This window comes from Petromyzon marinus, chromosome 63, assembly GCF_048934315.1.
Source record: "Petromyzon marinus isolate PM22_M1 ecotype Great Lakes invasive population chromosome 63, UKy_Petmar_22M1.pri1.0, whole genome shotgun sequence".
NCBI classification, from domain to species: domain Eukaryota; kingdom Metazoa; phylum Chordata; class Hyperoartia; order Petromyzontiformes; family Petromyzontidae; genus Petromyzon; species Petromyzon marinus.
Genome location: NC_133729.1, coordinates 7,488,356 through 7,508,378, shown reverse-complemented (window position 1 = coordinate 7,508,378; position 20,023 = coordinate 7,488,356). Strand labels below are relative to the sequence as shown.

At 54.4% G+C, this 20,023-nt stretch overlaps 2 protein-coding genes across 3 annotated transcripts in view; one reads left to right on the top strand and one right to left on the bottom strand.

Annotated features, from left to right (window-relative positions):
• LOC142906343 (uncharacterized) overlaps positions 1-20,023 on the top strand; it is a 107,245-nt gene that overhangs the window by 20,955 nt on the left and 66,267 nt on the right. The window lies entirely within an intron of this gene.
• The window catches only part of GPT (glutamic--pyruvic transaminase), an 81,509-nt gene continuing 62,025 nt past the window's right edge, over positions 540-20,023 (bottom strand). For both annotated transcript variants that reach the window (XM_076053925.1, XM_076053924.1), the window contains 7 exons: positions 19,234-19,363; positions 17,756-17,835; positions 12,399-12,535; positions 11,216-11,390; positions 8,772-8,927; positions 8,561-8,673; positions 540-4,609 (listed from right to left, as the gene is read on the bottom strand). In XM_076053925.1, the coding sequence (XP_075910040.1) occupies positions 4,519-4,609; positions 8,561-8,673; positions 8,772-8,927; positions 11,216-11,390; positions 12,399-12,535; positions 17,756-17,835; positions 19,234-19,363 (882 nt within the window). In that variant the 3' untranslated portion in view covers positions 540-4,518. The remainder of the gene's footprint in view (positions 4,610-8,560; positions 8,674-8,771; positions 8,928-11,215; positions 11,391-12,398; positions 12,536-17,755; positions 17,836-19,233; positions 19,364-20,023) is intronic.

Here is a 20,023-nt window from a genome sequence, read left to right as displayed (position 1 = left end):
ACAAATCCTTGAAAGATCTGGGCAAAATCCCATCGCTGAGCTCCTCCGGCAGTCAAGGCTGCGTTGGCTGGGTCATGTAGCCCGCATGCCCAGCCACCGCACGCCTAAACAGCTTTTGTTCGGCCGGATCGAGGGGGCGAAACGGGCACGGCAGTGATGTAGTACAGGACATGGAGCTGAGTGAACTTGCCGATGACTGGTACCAGCGGTGTCAAGATCGGCCTCTGTGGAGGAGGCTCGTGAAAGACGCTACTGGGCAGTTGAAGGCAGTCGCCCTCCAACATCAACGGAGGGTGGAGGAGCGATGCTCACAACAACGAGCGGAGCGACGGGTGGCTAACGCACAGCTAAGCCAAGGGCTGAGGTCACGGGGTCTGCCCCGGGGTCTGCCCCGTGACCTCCTGCCAGCGGGCGTTCGACACTTCACGTGGCCTCAAGGTGCCCATAGCATGGCACAAGCGTCGTGGTGACGTCACCGCAACTTAGTGGCGGTTGTTGTTGATACACAGCTAGACAAAGACACAAAAGGGACACGCGGCGTCTCTCGATCATAGCATTTATGAAACATCTGTAAAGCACGGCTGTGGCTCATTAATGCACGAGAAGGCACGACGTGTTACAACGCCCGGTCTGTAAAGGCACTATATACTGGCAGCTACAATCATTGCAAAGTGCCAGTGGTCTACCACCAATTTACAAAAATAAGTGGCTATCTCATTTCCCCGCCCCCCCCCCCCCGCAAACCCTTGCCAGGTTAAAACTTGCGTGGGGCAGCCCCTGCAACACACAGCATGGGTTACCTACAGGACAAAGGGCGTTAGTGTTGTGGAGTTGTGTCTCCCTTCATCCCGTAGGGCCTCATCGGTGCTGCTCTTGACTTAGCAATCCCAGAATGCACCACGATTGGTGCTGCCCTCAGCTTAGCAATCCCAGAATGCACCGCGATTGGTGCTGCCCTCGGCTTAGCAATCCCAGGATGCACCACGATTGGTGCTGCCCTCGGCTTAGCAATCCCAGGATGCACCACGATCGGTGCTGCCCTTGGCTTAGCAATCCCAGGATGCACCACGATTGGTGCTGCCCTCGGCTTAGCAATCCCAGGATGCACCACGATTGGTGCTGCCCTCGGCTTAGCAATCCCAGGATGCACCACGATTGGTGCTGCCCTCGGCTTAGCAATCCCAGAATGCACCACGATCGGTGCTGCCCTCGGCTTAGCAATCCCAGGATGCACCACGATTGGTGCTGCCCTCGGCTTAGCAATCCCAGAATGCACCACGATCGGTGCTGCCCTTGGCTTAGCAATCCCAGAATGCACCACGATTGGTGCTGCCCTCGGCTTAGCAATCCCAGGATGCACCACGATTGGTGCTGCCCTCGGCTTAGCAATCCCAGAATGCACCACGATCGGTGCTGCCCTCGGCTTAGCAATCCCAGGATGCACCACGATCGGTGCGGCCCTCGGCTTAGCAATCCCAGAATGCACCACGATTGGTGCTGCCCTCGGCTTAGCAATCCCAGAATGCACCACGATTGGTGCTGCCCTTGGCTTAGCAATCCCATGGCCAATGCATGGTGATACGCTAATTGCATTAGACCTACTATAATTAATCACAGTGTAAGTATTTTGTAATCGTCATGACGAGTCTATAATCACTAGCCCGCCTGTGCTTCACGTGCACAGTGGCTCTGCGATCATCGCAATCACAACCCCGGGGCTCTCTGTGCGAGTCACTGTATCTACACGTGAGTCCATGGCTCTGCAAGAGTATACGAATCTCTATAAGTGTATGGATCACTCCGTGTGACTCGGGTCCGTTTTCGTTTATGAATATGTAAGTCCACGGGTTATACGAGTCTATGAGCCTCTATAGAACTTTGTGCGTCTCTCTGTCAGCCAATGAGCCTCCGTGCAAGTGGTTGGGTCTCTGAGGCAAGCTTACGATCCTCCGCAAAACGTGTGTTCGTCTGTCTCTGCGCAATTCCACGAGCCTCTTATAGATGTCTATGGCACGCCGCTTGTGAGATGGGCAATGGGAATCGCGCACAGGATCGGTGGCAGGCTACTGTGAAACTATTGGACGTGTGTGAAAAAGAGCTTAATAGCTCATCGGATTCCTCCAGTATGAACAAATATTCAGATTCTGCAGCCAGAGAAGGAGAGTTATACCGGATGTGGTGTGTCTAGTGACCCCCGTGGGGGTCAGAGCCGGCTGGAATTAAGCCCTCTCGTTGCCCGCTTCTCGACGAGAGAAAGGGTCGCTCGCGCTGCCTACACGTGGCTCAAAACGGTCACGTGCGTCCCTTCACCGACGGGCGCAAACAATTGCCGGGCTGCGGCGAGACAATCCGAAGGAGAAAATAAATATATACGGCCATCGCTGTCGCAGCCACCGCCGGCGACGCCGCCGTCGTCAGCGAAGGGCGAGCGTGGTGGTGGTGGTGGTGGTGGCAGCAGTGGCGGTGCCGTTCGCGCTTCGAACCCCGGCAGGCCGCCCTGGTTAATGCCGTGGAACGTGTTGGAGTCGTCAACCACAAAACACGCCACGTATTCCGCCCCGGGTGCCGTTGCTAATAGGCTGCGTTGGCGTCGTTCGGAAATGAGAGGCTGGGTCAAATTTGAGCCGAGTTCGAGATAATAATAATCATCATCATGATGATAATAAAAACATATCACACCGCAAATGGCTCGATCGAGATGGCGCACGGCGGCAACTGTCGCCCCACTTCGGTGAAACCACCGCAGGCCGTGTTCTGTGCACCACGGCGGTGCCACGCGCCGTGCCACGCGCCGTGCCACGCGCCGTGCCACGCGCCGTGCCACGCGCCGTGCCACGCGCCGTGCCTTTCACATCGCTTCATGTGCAATGTTCATAACCAACGCGGTGAAGGACGTTCTACGGGGATCGCAGACGGCGGCATTCGTGGAAACAATGGGGTATTGCCGTGACGTTGGACGTCGCGGGGCACGTGACCCCCCACCACGCCGAACTAGGCCACGGCATGTCTAGGAGATCTGTTAAAAGATAATGGGGCGCACGGAGAGGAAACCTCGCCGATTAAATGTTAAAAGCAGAATTCGCCATCATCGGGGGAGCGGTTTCGACCGACGGGCGCTCCCCCCACCCCACCCCCGCTTGGCCGCTCCGGGTGGACGGCCCGGGTCGAGCGGACGATCGAACCGGGCGATCGAAGTGGATGATCGAACCGGCGATCGAACCAGGTGATCGTAATGGGCGATCGACCCGGGCGATCGACCCGGGCGATCGAACCGGATGATCTAAGCGGGCGATCGAATCAGGCGATCGTAGCTGGCGATCGAACCGGGCGATCGACCCGGGCGATGGAACCGGATGATCCAAGCGGGCGATCGAACCGGGCGATGGAACCGGATGATCCAAGCGGGCGATCGACCCGGGCGATGGAACCGGATGATCCAAGCGGGCGATCGACCCGGGCGATGGAACCGGATGATCCAAGCGGGCGATCGACCCGGGCGATGGAACCGGATGATCCAACCGGGCGATGGAACCGGGCGATCTGGCGGCACAGCGCGTTGGGTGTCCGCCTCGGCTCCAGTCACCGATGACTGCGCACTAAGAAAATTAAAACTTTTTAAAAAAACAATCGCGTTCAATTAGGATTGTGCACTTCAACGAGCATTGCTCTCGCGTGGCGGGCCGGGCGTGTGGGAAGGTGCCCCCCACCCCCCGCCGCCCCCCCCCCCCTCTACTATGCGTGTGGATCGCTTAAAGCAGAAGGGGATCTCAGAGGTAGCTCAGCTCTGTGATGTGCACTTCCGTGGGCCGTTCTGTGTGGACCAGAGCACCACTAAAACTAAACTATTTATTTTTATCTTATCGGGTAAGGCCCCACTGAGCGACCTGGCCGTCACAAATGATGGCTCAACGAAGCGGCCTATCATCACGTGGACATTTCGAGCAGCCAAATCGTCTCCAGACGCCTGGCGTTGATTCTCAAATGTGGACGGGAAAAACCCGGAGGACCCGTTGCAGAATCCGCACGGACCACGGGGAGAGACACAATGCAAACTACAAATATACAGCAGCAGCAGCAGCAGGCGTCGTCAGGGTCATAATCGAACCCACGACCTCCTGCATACCAGGTGAGGCGGTTAACATCTCATTGCCACCGCGGCTGCCCCCCTCTACGAAGAGGAAGGGATCTCGGAGGTAGCTCTGTGAAGTCCGCTTCTGCGGGCCGTTCTTGTTAACCACACGACGGGAGCGTCCCCCCTCCTCTCCCCCCCATCACGTGATGACCCCCCCTCTCCCCCCCATCACGTGATGACCCCCCCCCCCCCCCCCGCGGTCGCTGCGCCAACGATCAGCTGATGGCGGCGGTGGCGGCGGTGGGGCTAATGACCGGTCCGCCCGAATCTTTTTATTTTTAAAACATCCCTCTGGGTAAAAATCTGAGCACACGGTGGGGTGGGGGGGGGCGGTGGGAGGGGAGGGGTCGGTGGTGGGGGGGGGGAGGGGCTTGCCCCCCAGCCCCCTACGAGAAGTCGTGGGTGAAGCGGACGTGGAAGGCGGCAAGCTTCTCCAGCAGCACCTTCAGCTTGGCCACGGGCGGCAAGATCGTCATCCTGTTCACGAGGTGGCCGTGGGGGGCGGGGGGGTCATGGGAGAGGAGGGATAATCAGCGGTCGGTCACCAGACGAGTGATTGGTGGAAATGTCGGTCTCTCTCTCCCTCTCTCTCTCTCGCACTCTCTCTCTCTCTCTGATGGAAGTTATTATTGTTGTTGCTGTTGTTGTTTGTCCAGGAAAGCCTTGGCGAGTATTCAGGAGGGGCCTGCCATGGTGTTGAAGCTGCTGCTGCTGCTGCTGTTTCCGCTGCTGCTGTGTGTAATCCGGATTAAGCAACTGGCAGAGGTGATTTTTCAGCACTGCGGATGTGGCATTTTTAGCCGGAAGCGGCTACACTGCATGTGGGGTTGTTGTAGCTATGGGGAGGAGAACCCGGAACGGAACCCACGGAGAGAGAGAGAACACGCAAACTCCACTCACTCAGTAGTGCAGAGGGAGATCATACAAACTCCACTCACTCACTGTGTAGTACAGAGGGAGATCATACAAACTCCACTCACTCACTCACTGTGTAGTACAGAGGGAGATCATACAAACTCCACTCACTCACTCAGTAGTACAGGGGGAGATCATACAAACTCCACTCACTCACTCTGTAGAACAGGGGGAGATCACACAAACTCCACTCACTCACTCTGTAGAACAGAGGGAGATCACACAAACTCCACTCACTCACTCTGTAGAACAGAGGGAAATCACACAAACTCCACTCACTCACTGTGTAGAACAGGGGGAGATCACACAAACTCCACTCAATCACTGTGTAGAACAGGGGGAGATCACACAAACTCCACTCACTCACTCTGTAGAACAGGGGGAGATCACACAAACTCCACTCACTCACTCTGTAGAACAGAGGGGGATCACACAAACTCCACTCACTCACTCTGTAGAACAGGGGGAGATCACACAAACTCCACTCACTCACTGTGTAGAACAGGGAGAGATCACACAAACTCCACTCACTCACTCTGTAGAACAGGGAGAGATCACACAAACTCCACTCACTCACTGTGTAGAACAGGGAGAGATCACACAAACTCCACTCACTCACTCTGTAGAACAGAGGGAGATCACACAAACTCCACTCACTCACTGTGTAGAACAGGGAGAGATCACACAAACTCCACTCACTCACTCACTCTGTAGAACAGGGGGAGATCACACAAACTCCACTCACTCACTGTGTAGAACAGGGAGAGATCACACAAACTCCACTCACTCACTCTGTAGAACAGGGAGAGATCACACAAACTCCACTCACTCACTGTGTAGAACAGGGAGAGATCACACAAACTCCACTCACTCACTCTGTAGAACAGAGGGAGATCACACAAACTCCACTCACTCACTGTGTAGAACAGGGAGAGATCATACAAACTCCACTCACTCACTGTGTAGAACAGGGGGAGATCACACAAACTCCACTCACTCACTGTGTAGAACAGGGGGAGATCATACAAACTCCACTCACTCACTCTGTAGAACAGGGGGAGATCACACAAACTCCACTCACTCACTGTGTAGAACAGGGGGAGATCACACAAACTCCACTCACTCACTGTGTAGAACAGGGGGAGATCATACAAACTCCACTCACTCACTCTGTAGAACAGGGGGAGATCACACAAACTCCACTCACTCACTGTGTAGAACAGGAAGAGATCATACAAACTCCACTCACTCACTGTGTAGAACAGGGAGAGATCACACAAACTCCACTCACTCACTCTGTAGAACAGAGGGAGATCACACAAACTCCACTCACTCACTGTGTAGAACAGGGAGAGATCATACAAACTCCACTCACTCACTGTGTAGAACAGGGGGAGATCACAAAAACTCCACTCACTCACTGTGTAGAACAGGGGGAGATCATACAAACTCCACTCACTCACTCTGTAGAACAGGGGAAGATCACACAAACTCCACTCACTCACTGTGTAGAACAGGGAGAGATCATACAAACTCCACTCACTCACTGTGTAGAACAGGGGGAGATCACACAAACTCCACTCACTCACTCTGTAGAACAGGGGGAGATCACACAAACTCCACTCACTCACTCTGTAGAACAGGGAGAGATCACACAAACTGCACTCACTCACTCTGTAGAACAGGGAGAGATCACACAAACTCCACTCACTCACTCACTCTGTAGAACAGGGAGAGATCACACAAACTGCACTCACTCACTCTGTAGAACAGGGAGAGATCACACAAACTCCACTCACTCACTCACTCTGTAGAACAGGGAGAGATCACACAAACTCCACTCACGCACTGTGTAGAACAGGGAGAGATCATACAAACTCCACTCACTCACTCTGTAGAACAGGGGGAGATCATACAAACTCCACTCACTCACTCTGTAGAACAGGGGGAGATCACACAAACTCCACTCACTCACTGTGTAGAACAGGGGGAGATCACACAAACTCCACTCACTCACTCTGTAGAACAGGGGGAGATCATACAAACTCCACTCACTCACTCTGTAGAACAGGGGGAGATCACACAAACTCCACTCACTCACTGTGTAGAACAGGGAGAGATCACACAAACTCCACTCACTCACTCTGTAGAACAGGGAGAGATCACACAAACTCCACTCACTCACTGTGTAGAACAGGGGGAGATCACACAAACTCCACTCACTCACTGTGTAGAACAGGGGGAGATCATACAAACTCCACTCACTCACTCTGTAGAACAGGGGGAGATCATACAAACTCCACTCACTCACTCTGTAGAACAGGGAGAGATCACACAAACTCCACTCACTCACTCTGTAGAACAGGGGGAGATCATACAAACTCCACTCACAAGTATCTTCGGGACCTTTCTGCCAGTCCCAAACTGATGCGAAAGTTGGTTTTAACCTTTCTGGCAATAACACACCAAATACCGATTGCAAGGCATCAAGGCTGCATTAGACGCTCGAGGAGCGATAGTGTAGCGGTTAGCGCTACGCTGCGCTATGAACCTGGCGACCCGGGTTCGATTCCCGCTCACGGCCAACACCAGTGACGATTATCTGAACCGGTCCCGGGCCTCCCCTAGGTCGACTCAGCCTCAAATGAGTACCTGGTGCGGTGTGTAAACATCGCCACTAGGGAGACAAAGGCGGTCGGGCGTGGTGCTGGCCACCCACCCCCTCGTGTACCGTTTCGGCCTTCATAGGTGCTCGCTAACAGCACTTGCCCCTACAGTCTGTTAAGGCTATATGGGGGATCTTTGTCTTATCTTTTGTGTCACTGTGTGTGTGTCAGTGTGTGTGTCACTGTGTGTGTCACTGTGTGTGTGTCAGTGTGTGTGTCTGTGTTTGTGTCAGTGTGTGTGTCACTGTGTGTGTGTCAGTGTGTGTGTCTGTGTGTGTGTCAGTGTGTGTGTCAGTGTGTGTGTCAGTGTGTGTGTCTGTGTGTGTGTCAGTGTGTGTGTGTCTGTGTGTGTGTGTGTCAGTGTGTGTGTGTCAGTGTGTGTGTCAGTGTGTGTGTGTGTGTGTCTGTGTGTGTGTCAGTGTGTGTGTCACTGTGTCTGTTTAGTAGTGCGGTAGTGTACCGGTGGCACGGCAGTTAGCGCTACAAACCCGGCGTCCCGGGTTCGATTCCCGCTCACGGCCACCAACACCACCAGTGACGATTATCCGAACCGGTCCTAGGCCTCCCCTAGGTCGACTCGGCCTCAAATGAGTACCTGGTGCGGTGTGTAGTAAACATCGCCACTGGGGAGACAAAGGCGGCCGTGCGTGGCGCTGACCACCCTCCCCCTTGTGTGCCGTATCGGCCTTCGTAGGCGCTGCTACTCGCTAACAGCACTTGCCCTAACAGTGTGTCCAAGCTACACGGGAGATCTTTGTGTGTGCGTGTGCATGCGTGCGTGTGCGTGTGTGCGTGTGTGCGTGGGTGTGCGTGCGTGCGTGTGTGCGTGCGTGCGGTAGTGCTTCACCTGAAGTGGTGCGTCTCCTCCTTCTGGCCAAAGCCGCTGCCGGGCACGAGGCAAATCCCCGTCTCCTCCAGCAGCCGCATGCAGTAGAACATGTCCGGAGCCACGCCAGCAGCCTACGCCACCACCACAACCACCACAACATCAGCAACAACAACACCAACAACACCGCAACCAAAGACAGGGAGTGACGCGGCGAGGCAGGGAGTCTCACCGCGGCTTCCTGCAGGGCGCGTGCCGGCAGGGTGATGCGTGGGAAGGCGTACATCGCGCCCTGCACGGGGTTGCAGTGGATGCCAGGGATGGCGTTGAGGAGATTCTCCGTGAGCCGGGACTTCTCGGCCAGGTCGCTAAGCACGGCCTGCCTCTCCTGAGTGGCACACGGACACAACAACAACAACGTCAACAACAACAACAACAACAAAGTCGTGCAATGAGCAGCCCACACAGCGGCGATGATCGCCCAGGGCCCTCTTGACAGAGAGTGGCACAGTGCTAGTGAGAGTGTCACAGTGCTAGTGAGAGTGTCACAGTGAGAGTGTCACAGTGAGAGTGTCACAGTGAGAGTGTCACAGTGCTAGTGAGAGTGTCACAGTGCTAGTGAGAGTGTCACAGTGCTAGTGAGAGTGTCACAGTGAGAGTGTCACAGTGAGAGTGTCACAGTGTCACAGTGAGAGTGTCACAGTGTCACAGTGAGAGTGTCACAGTGAGTGGCACAGTGAGTGTCACAGTGCTAGTGAGAGTGACACAGTGAGAGTGTCACAGTGAGAGTGTCACAGTGAGAGTGTCACAGTGAGAGTGTCACAGTGAGAGTGTCACAGTGCTAGTGTCACAGTGAGAGTGTCACAATGTCACAGTGAGAGTGTCACAGTGAGTGTCACAGTGCTAGTGAGAATGACACAGTGATAGTGTCACAGTGAGAGTGTCACAGTGAGTGTCACAGTGAGAGTGTCACAGTGTCACAGTGAGAGTGTCACAGTGCTAGTGAGAGTGACACAGTGATAGTGTCACAGTGAGAGTGTCACAGTGAGAGTGTCACAGTGCTAGTGAGAGTGTCACAGTGCTAGTGTCACAGTGCTAGTGTCACAGTGTCACAGTGCTAGTGTCACAGTGCTAGTGTCACAGTGTCACAGTGTCACAGTGAGAGTGTCACAGTGTCACAGTGCTAGTGTCACAGTGTCACAGTGAGAGTGTCACAGTGTCACAGTGCTAGTGAGAGTGTCAAAGTGCTAGTGTCACAGTGCTAGTATCACAGTGTCACAGTGCTAGTGTCACAGTGAGAGTGTCACAGTGCTAGTGAGAGTGTCACAGTGCTAGTGTCACAGTGCTATTGTCACAGTGTCACAGTGCTAGTGTCACAGTGTCACAGTGCTAGTGTCACAGTGCTAGTGTCAGTGTCACAGTGCTAGTGTCACAGTGCTAGTGTCACAGTGCTAGTGTCACAGTGCTAGTGTCACAGTGAGAGTGTCACAGTGCTAGTGTCACAGTGTCACAGTGCTAGTGTCACAGTGCTAGTGTCACAGTGTCACAGTGCTAGTGTCACAGTGTCACAGTGCTAGTGTCACAGTGCTAGTGTCACAGTGCTAGTGTCACAGTGCTAGTGTCACAGTGAGAGTGTCACAGTGCTAGTGTCACAGTGTCACAGTGCTAGTGTCACAGTGCTAGTGTCACAGTGTCACAGTGTCACAGTGCTAGTGTCACAGTGTCACAGTGCTAGTGTCACAGTGCTAGTGTCACAGTGTCACAGTGTCACAGTGACAGTGTCACAGTGAGAGTGTCACAGTGAGAGTGTCACAGTGTCACAGTGCTAGTGTCACAGTGCTAGTGTCACAGTGTCACAGTGCTAGTGTCACAGTGTCACAGTGTCACAGTGCTAGTGTCACAGTGTCACAGTGCTAGTGTCACAGTGCTAGTGTCACAGTGCTAGTGTCACAGTGTCACAGTGCTAGTGTCACAGTGTCACAGTGCTAGTGTCACAGTGACAGTGTCACAGTGTCACAGTGACAGTGTCACAGTGCTAGTGTCACAGTGACAGTGTCACAGTGTCACAGTGACAGTGTCACAGTGTCACAGTGTCACAGTGACAGTGTCACAGTGTCACAGTGACAGTGTCACAGTGTCACAGTGACAGTGTCACAGTGTCACAGTGACAGTGTCACAGTGTCACAGTGCTAGTGTCACAGTGCTAGTGTCACAGTGTCACAGTGTCACAGTGCTAGTGTCACAGTGTCACAGTGGCAGTGTCACAGTGTCACAGTGTCACAGTGCCACAGTGTCACAGTGCTAGTGTCCCAGTGTCACAGTGACACAGTGTCACAGTGTCACAGTGACAGTGTCACAGTGTCACAGTGACAGTGTCACAGTGTCACAGTGCTAGTGTCACAGTGTGACAGTGTCACAATGTCACAGTGTCACAGTGTCACAGTGCTAGTGTCACAGTGCTAGTGTCACAGTGTCACAGTGCTAGTGTCACACTGTGACACTGTCACAGTGTCACAGTGTCACAGTGCTAGTGTCACAGTGCTAGTGTCACAGTGTCACAGTGCTAGTGTCACAGTGTCACAGTGCTAGTGTCACAGTGCTAGTGTCACAGTGTCACAGTGACAGTGTCACAGTGAGAGTGTCACAGTGTCACAGTGTCACGGTGCTAGTGCTCACCCTGACGAAGGCGGCGTGCGAGGGCTCCCCGGCCTGCGGGGGGTTCACCATCACGCCCAGCGCCGCCTGGCCCGGCACCGGCGGGCACAGCCGCACCGACACCAGCTTCAAGAGCTGCGCCTTCACCTCCGCCTCCAGGTTCACCACCTCCATGTAGCCGCCACGGAAGCCACATCTGGGGGAGGGGGAGGGGGGGGAGGGCGGTCGCCAGGCCAGGTAAAGGCGCAGCCCTGCAACTGCTTTGCTGGCTGTGATGGACTCTACGTGAGTCTATGTGATCTCTGTTTTGTGTGAGTCTATGGGTCTCTGTGTGAGTGAGTCTATGGGTCTCTGTGTGAGTGAGTCTATGGGTCTCTGTGTGAGTGAGTCTATGGGTCTCTGTGTGAGTGAGTCTATGGGTTCTCTGTGTGAGTGAGTCTATGGGTCTCTGTGTGAGTGAGTCTATGGGTCTCTGTGTGAGTGAGTCTATGGGTCTCTGTGTGATGAGTCTATGGGTCTCTGTGTGAGTGAGTCTATGGGACTCTGTGTGATGAGTCTATGGGTCTCTGTGTGATGAGTCCATGGGTCTCTGTGTGAGTGAGTCTATGGGTCTCTGTGTGGTGAGTCTATGGGATCTCTGTGTGAGTGAGTCTATGGGTCTATGTGTGGTGAGTCTATGGGATCTCTGTGTGAGTGAGTCTATGGGTCTTTGTGTGGTGAGTCTATGGGATCTCTGTGTGAGTGAGTCTATGGGTCTCTGTGTGAGTGAGTCTATGGGTTCTCTGTGTGAGTGAGTCTATGGGTCTCTGTGTGAGTGAGTCTATGGGTCTCTGTGTGAGTGAGTCTATGGGTCTCTGTGTGGTGAGTCTATGGGTCTCTGTGTGAGTGAGTCTATGGGTCTCTGTGTGGTGAGTCTATGGGTCTCTGTGTGATGAGTCTGTGGGTCTCTGTGTGAGTCTGTGGGTCTTTGTGTGATGAGTCCATGGGTCTCTGTGTGAGTGAGTCTATGGGTCTCTGTGTGAGTGAGTCTGTGGGTCTCTGTGTGATGAGTCTGTGGGTCTCTGTGTGATGAGTCTGTGGGTCTCTGTGTGATGAGTCTGTGGGTCTCTGTGTGAGTCTGTGGGTCTCTGTGTGAGTGAGTCTATGGGTCTCTGTGTGAGTGAGTCTGTGGGTCTCTGTGTGAGTCCGTGGGTGAGTCTCTCACTCGCCCAGGTAGCCCTTGGAGGTGGAGTGGAAGGACGCCAGCTCCACCCTCTCGCTGAACTCGGCCCCCATCTCAAACAGCACCTTCTTGAAGGAGTGGAACTCGCAGCCGTCGGCATAAACGTTCTCCTGGTACACCTGTCCACAAAGACAAAGGCCCCCCAGGTAGCCTCTAGCACAGCAGCGTTCTCCGTCACGAGGCCCGTCGCGTGGCCCTTAGCGCGGCCCCACGACCCCCTCTTCCCGTCATCATCGTCGTCGTCGTCATCGTCGTTATCATCGTCGTCGTCATCATCATCGTCGTTATCATCGTCATCATCATCATCATCGTTGACGACTTCACGACGAATTCACATCGACTTCACACCGACACCGACTTCACACCAACTTCACACCGACGACTTCACACCAACTTCACACCAACACCGACTTCACACCAACTTCACACCGACACCGACGACTTCACACCGACCTCACACCAACTTCACACCAACTTCACACCGACCTCACACCAACTTCACACCAACTTCACACCAACTTCACACCAACTTCACGACGACTTCACACCAACTTCACACCAACTTCACACCAACTTCACACCAACTTCACACCAACTTCACACCAACTTCACACCAACTTCACACCAACTTCACGACGACTTCACACCAATTTCACACCAACTTCACACCAACTTCACGACGACTTCACACCAACTTCACACCAACTTCACACCAACTTCACACCAACTTCACACCAACTTCACACCAACTTCACGACGACTTCACACCAATTTCACACCAACTTCACACCAACTTCACACCAACTTCACGACGACTTCACACCAACTTCACACCAACTTCACACCAACTTCACACCAACTTCACACCAACTTCACACCAACTTCACGACGACTTCACACCAACTTCACACCAACTTCACACCAACTTCACACCAACTTCACACCGACGACTTCACACCAACTTCACACCAACTTCACACCAACTTCACACCAACTTCACACCGACTTCACACCAACTTCACACCAACTTCACACCAACTTCAAACCAACTTCACACCAACTTCACACCAACTTCACACCAACTTCACACCAACTTCACACCAACTTCACACCAACTTCACACCAACTTCACACCAACTTCACACCAACTTCACACCAACTTCACACCGACGACTTCACACCAACTTCACACCAACTTCACACCAACTTCACACCAACTTCACACCAACTTCACGACGACTTCACACCAATTTCACACCAACTTCACACCAACTTCACACCAACTTCACGACGACTTCACACCAACTTCACGACGACTTCACACCAACTTCACACCAACTTCACACCAACTTCACACCAACTTCACACCAACTTCACACCAACTTCACGACGACTTCACACCAACTTCACACCAACTTCACACCAACTTCACACCAACTTCACACCAACTTCACACCAACTTCACACCAATTTCACACCAATTTCACACCAACTTCACACCAACTTCACACCAACTTCACGACGACTTCACACCAACTTCACACCAACTTCACACCAACTTCACACCAACTTCACACCAACTTCACACCAACTTCACGACGACTTCACACCAACTTCACACCAACTTCACACCAACTTCACACCAACTTCACACCAACTTCACACCAACTTCACACCAATTTCACACCAACTTCACACCAACTTCACACCAACTTCACACCGACTTCACACCAACTTCACACCAACTTCACACCAATTTCACACCAACTTCACACCAACTTCACACCAACTTCACACCAATTTCACACCAACTTCACACCAACTTCACACCAACTTCACACCAACTTCACGACGACTTCACACCGACCTCACACCAACTTCACACCAACTTCACACCAACTTCACACCAACTTCACACCAACTTCACACCAACTTCACACCAACTTCACACCAACTTCACACCAACTTCACGACGACTTCACACCAACTTCACACCAACTTCACACCAACTTCACACCAACTTCACACCAACTTCACACCAACTTCACACCAATTTCACACCAACTTCACACCAACTTCACACCAACTTCACACCGACTTCACACCAACTTCACACCAACTTCACACCAATTTCACACCAACTTCACACCAACTTCACACCAACTTCACACCAATTTCACACCAACTTCACACCAACTTCACACCAACTTCACACCAACTTCACGACGACTTCACACCGACCTCACACCAACTTCACACCAACTTCACACCAACTTCACACCAACTTCACACCAACTTCACACCAACTTCACACCAACTTCACACCGACGACTTCACACCAACTTCACACCAACTTCACACCAACTTCACGACGACTTCACACCAATTTCACACCAACTTCACACCAACTTCACACCAACTTCACGACGACTTCACACCAACTTCACACCAACTTCACACCAACTTCACACCAATTTCACACCAACTTCACACCAACTTCACACCAACTTCACACCGACTTCACACCAACTTCACACCAATTTCACACCAATTTCACACCAACTTCACACCAACTTCACACCAACTTCACGACGACTTCACACCAATTTCACACCAACTTCACACCAACTTCACACCAACTTCACGACGACTTCACACCAACTTCACACCAACTTCACACCAACTTCACACCAACTTCACACCAATTTCACACCAACTTCACACCAACTTCACACCAACTTCACACCGACTTCACACCAACTTCACACCAATTTCACACCAATTTCACACCAACTTCACACCAACTTCACACCAACTTCACGACGACTTCACACCAATTTCACACCAACTTCACACCAACTTCACACCAACTTCACGACGACTTCACACCAACTTCACACCAACTTCACACCAACTTCACACCAATTTCACACCAACTTCACACCAACTTCACACCAACTTCACACCGACTTCACACCGACACTCCCCCCACCCGCAACGCCTTCCTCACCCACACCGCGGTGCCGATAGTGTTACACGCACACGTGCCAGGAAGGCATTTGAGGGCCGAGTCGACCTAGGGGGGGCCCGGGGTGCGCCGACCGCGGCCCCGCCGCTCCCCACGTCCACACAAAGACAAAGGTTCCCCCCCGTGTAGCCTGTAACAGGCCGTCGGGGCAAGTGCCGTTAGCGAGCGGCAGCGGCAACCCACGGAGGCCGTCGCCGTGGTGGGGGGGGGGGGGCAGGGCCACGCCCCCCGGGCCGCCGCCTTTGTCTCCCCGAGCGGCGACGTCGACTACGCAACCACGCCGGGTCACTCGTTTCGAGGCCGAGCCGACCTAGGGGCAGGGCCCAGGGGGACCGCCTCAGATAACCGTTGGTGGCCGTGGGCGTGGAATCGAATCCCACACGGGCCGCTGACCGGCGCCGCTCTCGTCCTGGACGCGGACGCTCTCCCACCACCACCTCGTCGTCCCTCGCACCACCCCCACCACCACCTCGTCGTCCCTCGCACCACCCCCCACCACCACCACCTCGTCATACAACGCACCACCCCCACCACCACCTCGTCGTCCCTCGCACCACCCCCACCACCACCACCTCGTCGTCCCTCGCACCACCCCCCACCACCACCTCGTCGTCCCTCGCACCACCCCCACCACCACCTCGTCGTCCCTCGCACCACCCCCCACCACCAACTCGTCGTCCCTCGCACCACCCCCACCACCACCTCGTCGTCCCTCGCACCACCCCCACCACCACCTCGTCGTCCCTCGCACCACCCCCCACCACCACCACCTCGTCGTCCCACGCACCACCCCCACCACCACCTCGTCGTCCCTCGCACCACCCCCACCACCACCACCTCGTCGTCCCTCGCACCACCCCCCACCACCACCTCGTCGTCCCTCGCACCACCCCCACCACCACCTCGTCGTCCCTCGCACCACCCCCCACCACCAACTCGTCGTCCCTCGCACCACCCCCACCACCACCTCGTCGTCCCACGCACCACCCCCCACCACCACCTCGTCATCCCTCGCACCACCCCCCACCACCACCTCGTCGTCCCTCGCACCACCCCCCACCACCACCTCGTCGTCCCTCGCACCACCCCCCACCACCACCTCGTCGTCCCACGCACCACCCCCCACCACCACCTCGTCGTCCCTCGCACCACCCCCACCACCACCTCGTCGTCTCACGCACCACCCCCCCCACCACCACCTCGTCGTCCCTCGCACCACCCCCCACCACCACCTCGTCGTCCCTCGCACCACCCCCACCACCACCTCGTCGTCCCTCGCACCACCCCCTACCACCACCTCGTCGTCCCACGCACCACCCCCTACCACCACCTCGTTGTCCCACGCACCACCCCCACCACCACCTCGTCGTCCCTCGCACCACCCCCTACCACCACCTCGTCGTCCCACGCACCACCCCCTACCACCACCTCGTCGTCCCTCGCACCACCCCCCACCACCACCACCTCGTCGTCCCACGCACCACCCCCCACCACCACCTCGTCGTCCCTCGCACCACCCCCACCACCACCAAATGTGGCTCCGGGGTTTGGTGTTACGTGTTATTTACGTAGTTTATTGTTACAAATTCGGTCACGGTGCCTGTGATCGCTGTTACGTTGCTATTATGGCTTTTTATTTTGGTGATTTCAAAAATGTTTTTTTGGTTTGGCCATGTTTGTTTTGTTGTAGTGCGGAGTTAAGACTGATGGCCTTAATCTTAGTTGTCTTGTGGTTGTTGATGTTGTTGTTTGACTTGCATCCCACTGGGATTTTTCAGAATCAGAAAGGGTTTTATTCGCCATGAAAGTTCACACCGACACGGAATTTACTTTGGCAGGATGGTGCACACATTCAACATATAGGAATCTAAAATCTTAAATAAGTAGTAAACAAGTCTTACTATAATAAGGGTTCAAAGTCTAACTAACACCAAGGGGCTAAAGTATACAAAATTGAATAAATATCGAATATAAAATAGCTATAAGATACAATCCGAAAATTAAAAAAAACAGGGTAACATAGTTAATATCGGCAAGGTGTCATTTTGTAGATAAAATGTTAAAGTCAGTGTAAGCCCTTAGCCTTTTTGCACACAGCGTTGGTGTACGATGCTATTTCAGGAATATTTTGATGTTTTTTTTCCATGGATGTTCTGTTTGCATAGTCACACACAGTCACTTTAAGATGATTTTCTTGTTCGTGTTTTTGCTTTTTAGTTTGTTGTGGTTGCACCCGATTCAAGAGCCGAATGGCTCACGGGGCTATACCAACATAAACGGAAACTATGAAACTATGAAGCCCCGCCCTCACCTCGTCGGCCATGAGGAAGAGCTTCTCCTCTGCAGCAAAGCGGATCACCTCTTCAATGTTCTTCCTGCTCTGCACCTGACCTGAGGTCACGGGGGGGGGGGGGGGGGGCGGGGGGTCAAGTGGCAAAGGGGGTCACGTGAGTTTCGCTCGGTCGCTCACTCAGTTCGGTCGCCCAGCCACGGAAGTCGTTCGCTCGCTCGGTCACTCGCCCACGCGCCAGTGCAGTCACCCATTCAGTCGTCGGGTTAACACACGGCCTACGCGGAGGGTGAGGGGTGAGTGACGTCAGCAGGCGCACTGCGTGACGCTGCCGCATGCGGATGACATCACAGGTGTGACGTCACCGCTCACTTGCCGTGCAAAATATCTTCATTATTGCGCCCCTCCTACCCCCCCAAAAATACAAAAGTCTATTTTTATACGTTTTGCATTGTGTACAGTCAGGAAGCCACCGACATGCCAAATTTCAAGTTTGTTGCATATTGGAAAGTACGCTAAACATTTCGAACAGACACACACATTCACAAATTTCCCTTTTATATTTATGGAGATTTCGCTCAGTCATTTGCTCGGTCGGTCACTCGTCGATGCATTAGTGCAGTCATCCAATCAGTCATCGGGGTCATCCAATCAGTCATCGGGGTCATCCAATCAGTCATCGGGGTCATCCAATCAGTCATCGGGGTCATCCTCTCAGTCATCGGGGTCATCAAATCAGTCATCGGGGTCATCCACTCAGTCATCGGGGTCATCCAATCAGTCATTGGGGTCATCCAATCAGTCATCGGGGTCATCCACTCAGTCATCGGGGTCATCCACTTAGTCATCGGGGTCATCCAATCAGTCATCGGGGTCATCCACTCAGTCATCGTGGTCATCCAATCAGTCATCGGGGTCATCCAATCAGTCATCGGGGTCATCCAATCAGTCATCGGGGTCATCCACTCAGTCATCGGGGTCATCCACTCAGTCATCGGGGTCATCCGCTCAGTCATTCGCTCCGTCAGTCGTCGTTATTTCGTGCAGTCATTCAGTCATTCACTTTGTCATTCATTCATCCGTGCAGTCATTCGTTGACTGCATGGACCCGTGGGAGTTAACCCTGGGGCTATGCAAGTGGAGCGGCGGCAGCGATAACGATGGTAACCGTGGTAACGATGGTAACCGTGGTAACGATGGTAACCGTGGTAACTATGGTAACCGTGGTAACGTAGGCAACCATGGTAACGGACCTGTGCGGGTTAACCCTGGGGCTACACAAGCGGAGCGGCGGCAGCAGTGACGGTGTAGAGATGACGGTGGTAACGATGGTAACGATTGCAACCACGGTAACGACGGTAACCACGGTAACGACGGTAACCACGGCAACGGGCCGGGCGGGGCTAACCGTGGAGCTAAACTAGCGGAGTGGCGGCAGCAGCATCAGCAGCGACGCTGCAGCGATGGCGGTGGCGACGACAGTAACCATGGCGACGGACCGGTGGGGTTGCCGGGGTTGATGACGCAGAGGGCGCGGGGGCGGCACACGTGACGCGCCTCGCCCAGGGCACGGCGCAGCTCGGCAACGTCCAGCGCCCAGCCGTGGGCCTCGTCCAGCTGGTAGCCGATCTGGGACACGGACACACGCGGAGACGCTGAGACACGCGGAGACACGCGGAGACACGCTGAGACACGCGGAGACACGCGGAGACGCTGGGACACGCGGAGACACGCGGAGACACGCTGAGACACGCGGAGACACACGGAGACGCTGGGACACGCGGAGACACGCTGAGACACGCGGAGACACGCGGAGACGCTGGGACACGCGGAGACACGCGGAGACGCTGAGACACGCGGAGACACGCGGAGACACTGAGACACGTAGAGACACTGAGACACGCGGAGACGCTGAGACACGCGGAGACGCTGAGACACGCGGAGACACGCGGAGACACTGAGACACGCGGAGACACTGAGATACGCGGAGACCCTGAGACACGCGGAGACACTGAGACACGCGGAGACACTGAGACACGCGGAGACACTGAGACACGCGGAGATGCTGAGGCACGCAGAGACACTGAGACACGGGGAGACACTGAGACACGCGGAGATGCTGAGACACGCGGAGATGCTGAGACACGCGGAGACACGCGGAGACACTGAGACACGCGGAGATGCTGAGACACGCGGAGACACTGAGACACGCGGAGACACTGAGACACGCGGAGATGCTGAGACACGCGGAGACACTGAGACACGGGGAGACACTGAGACACGCGGAGA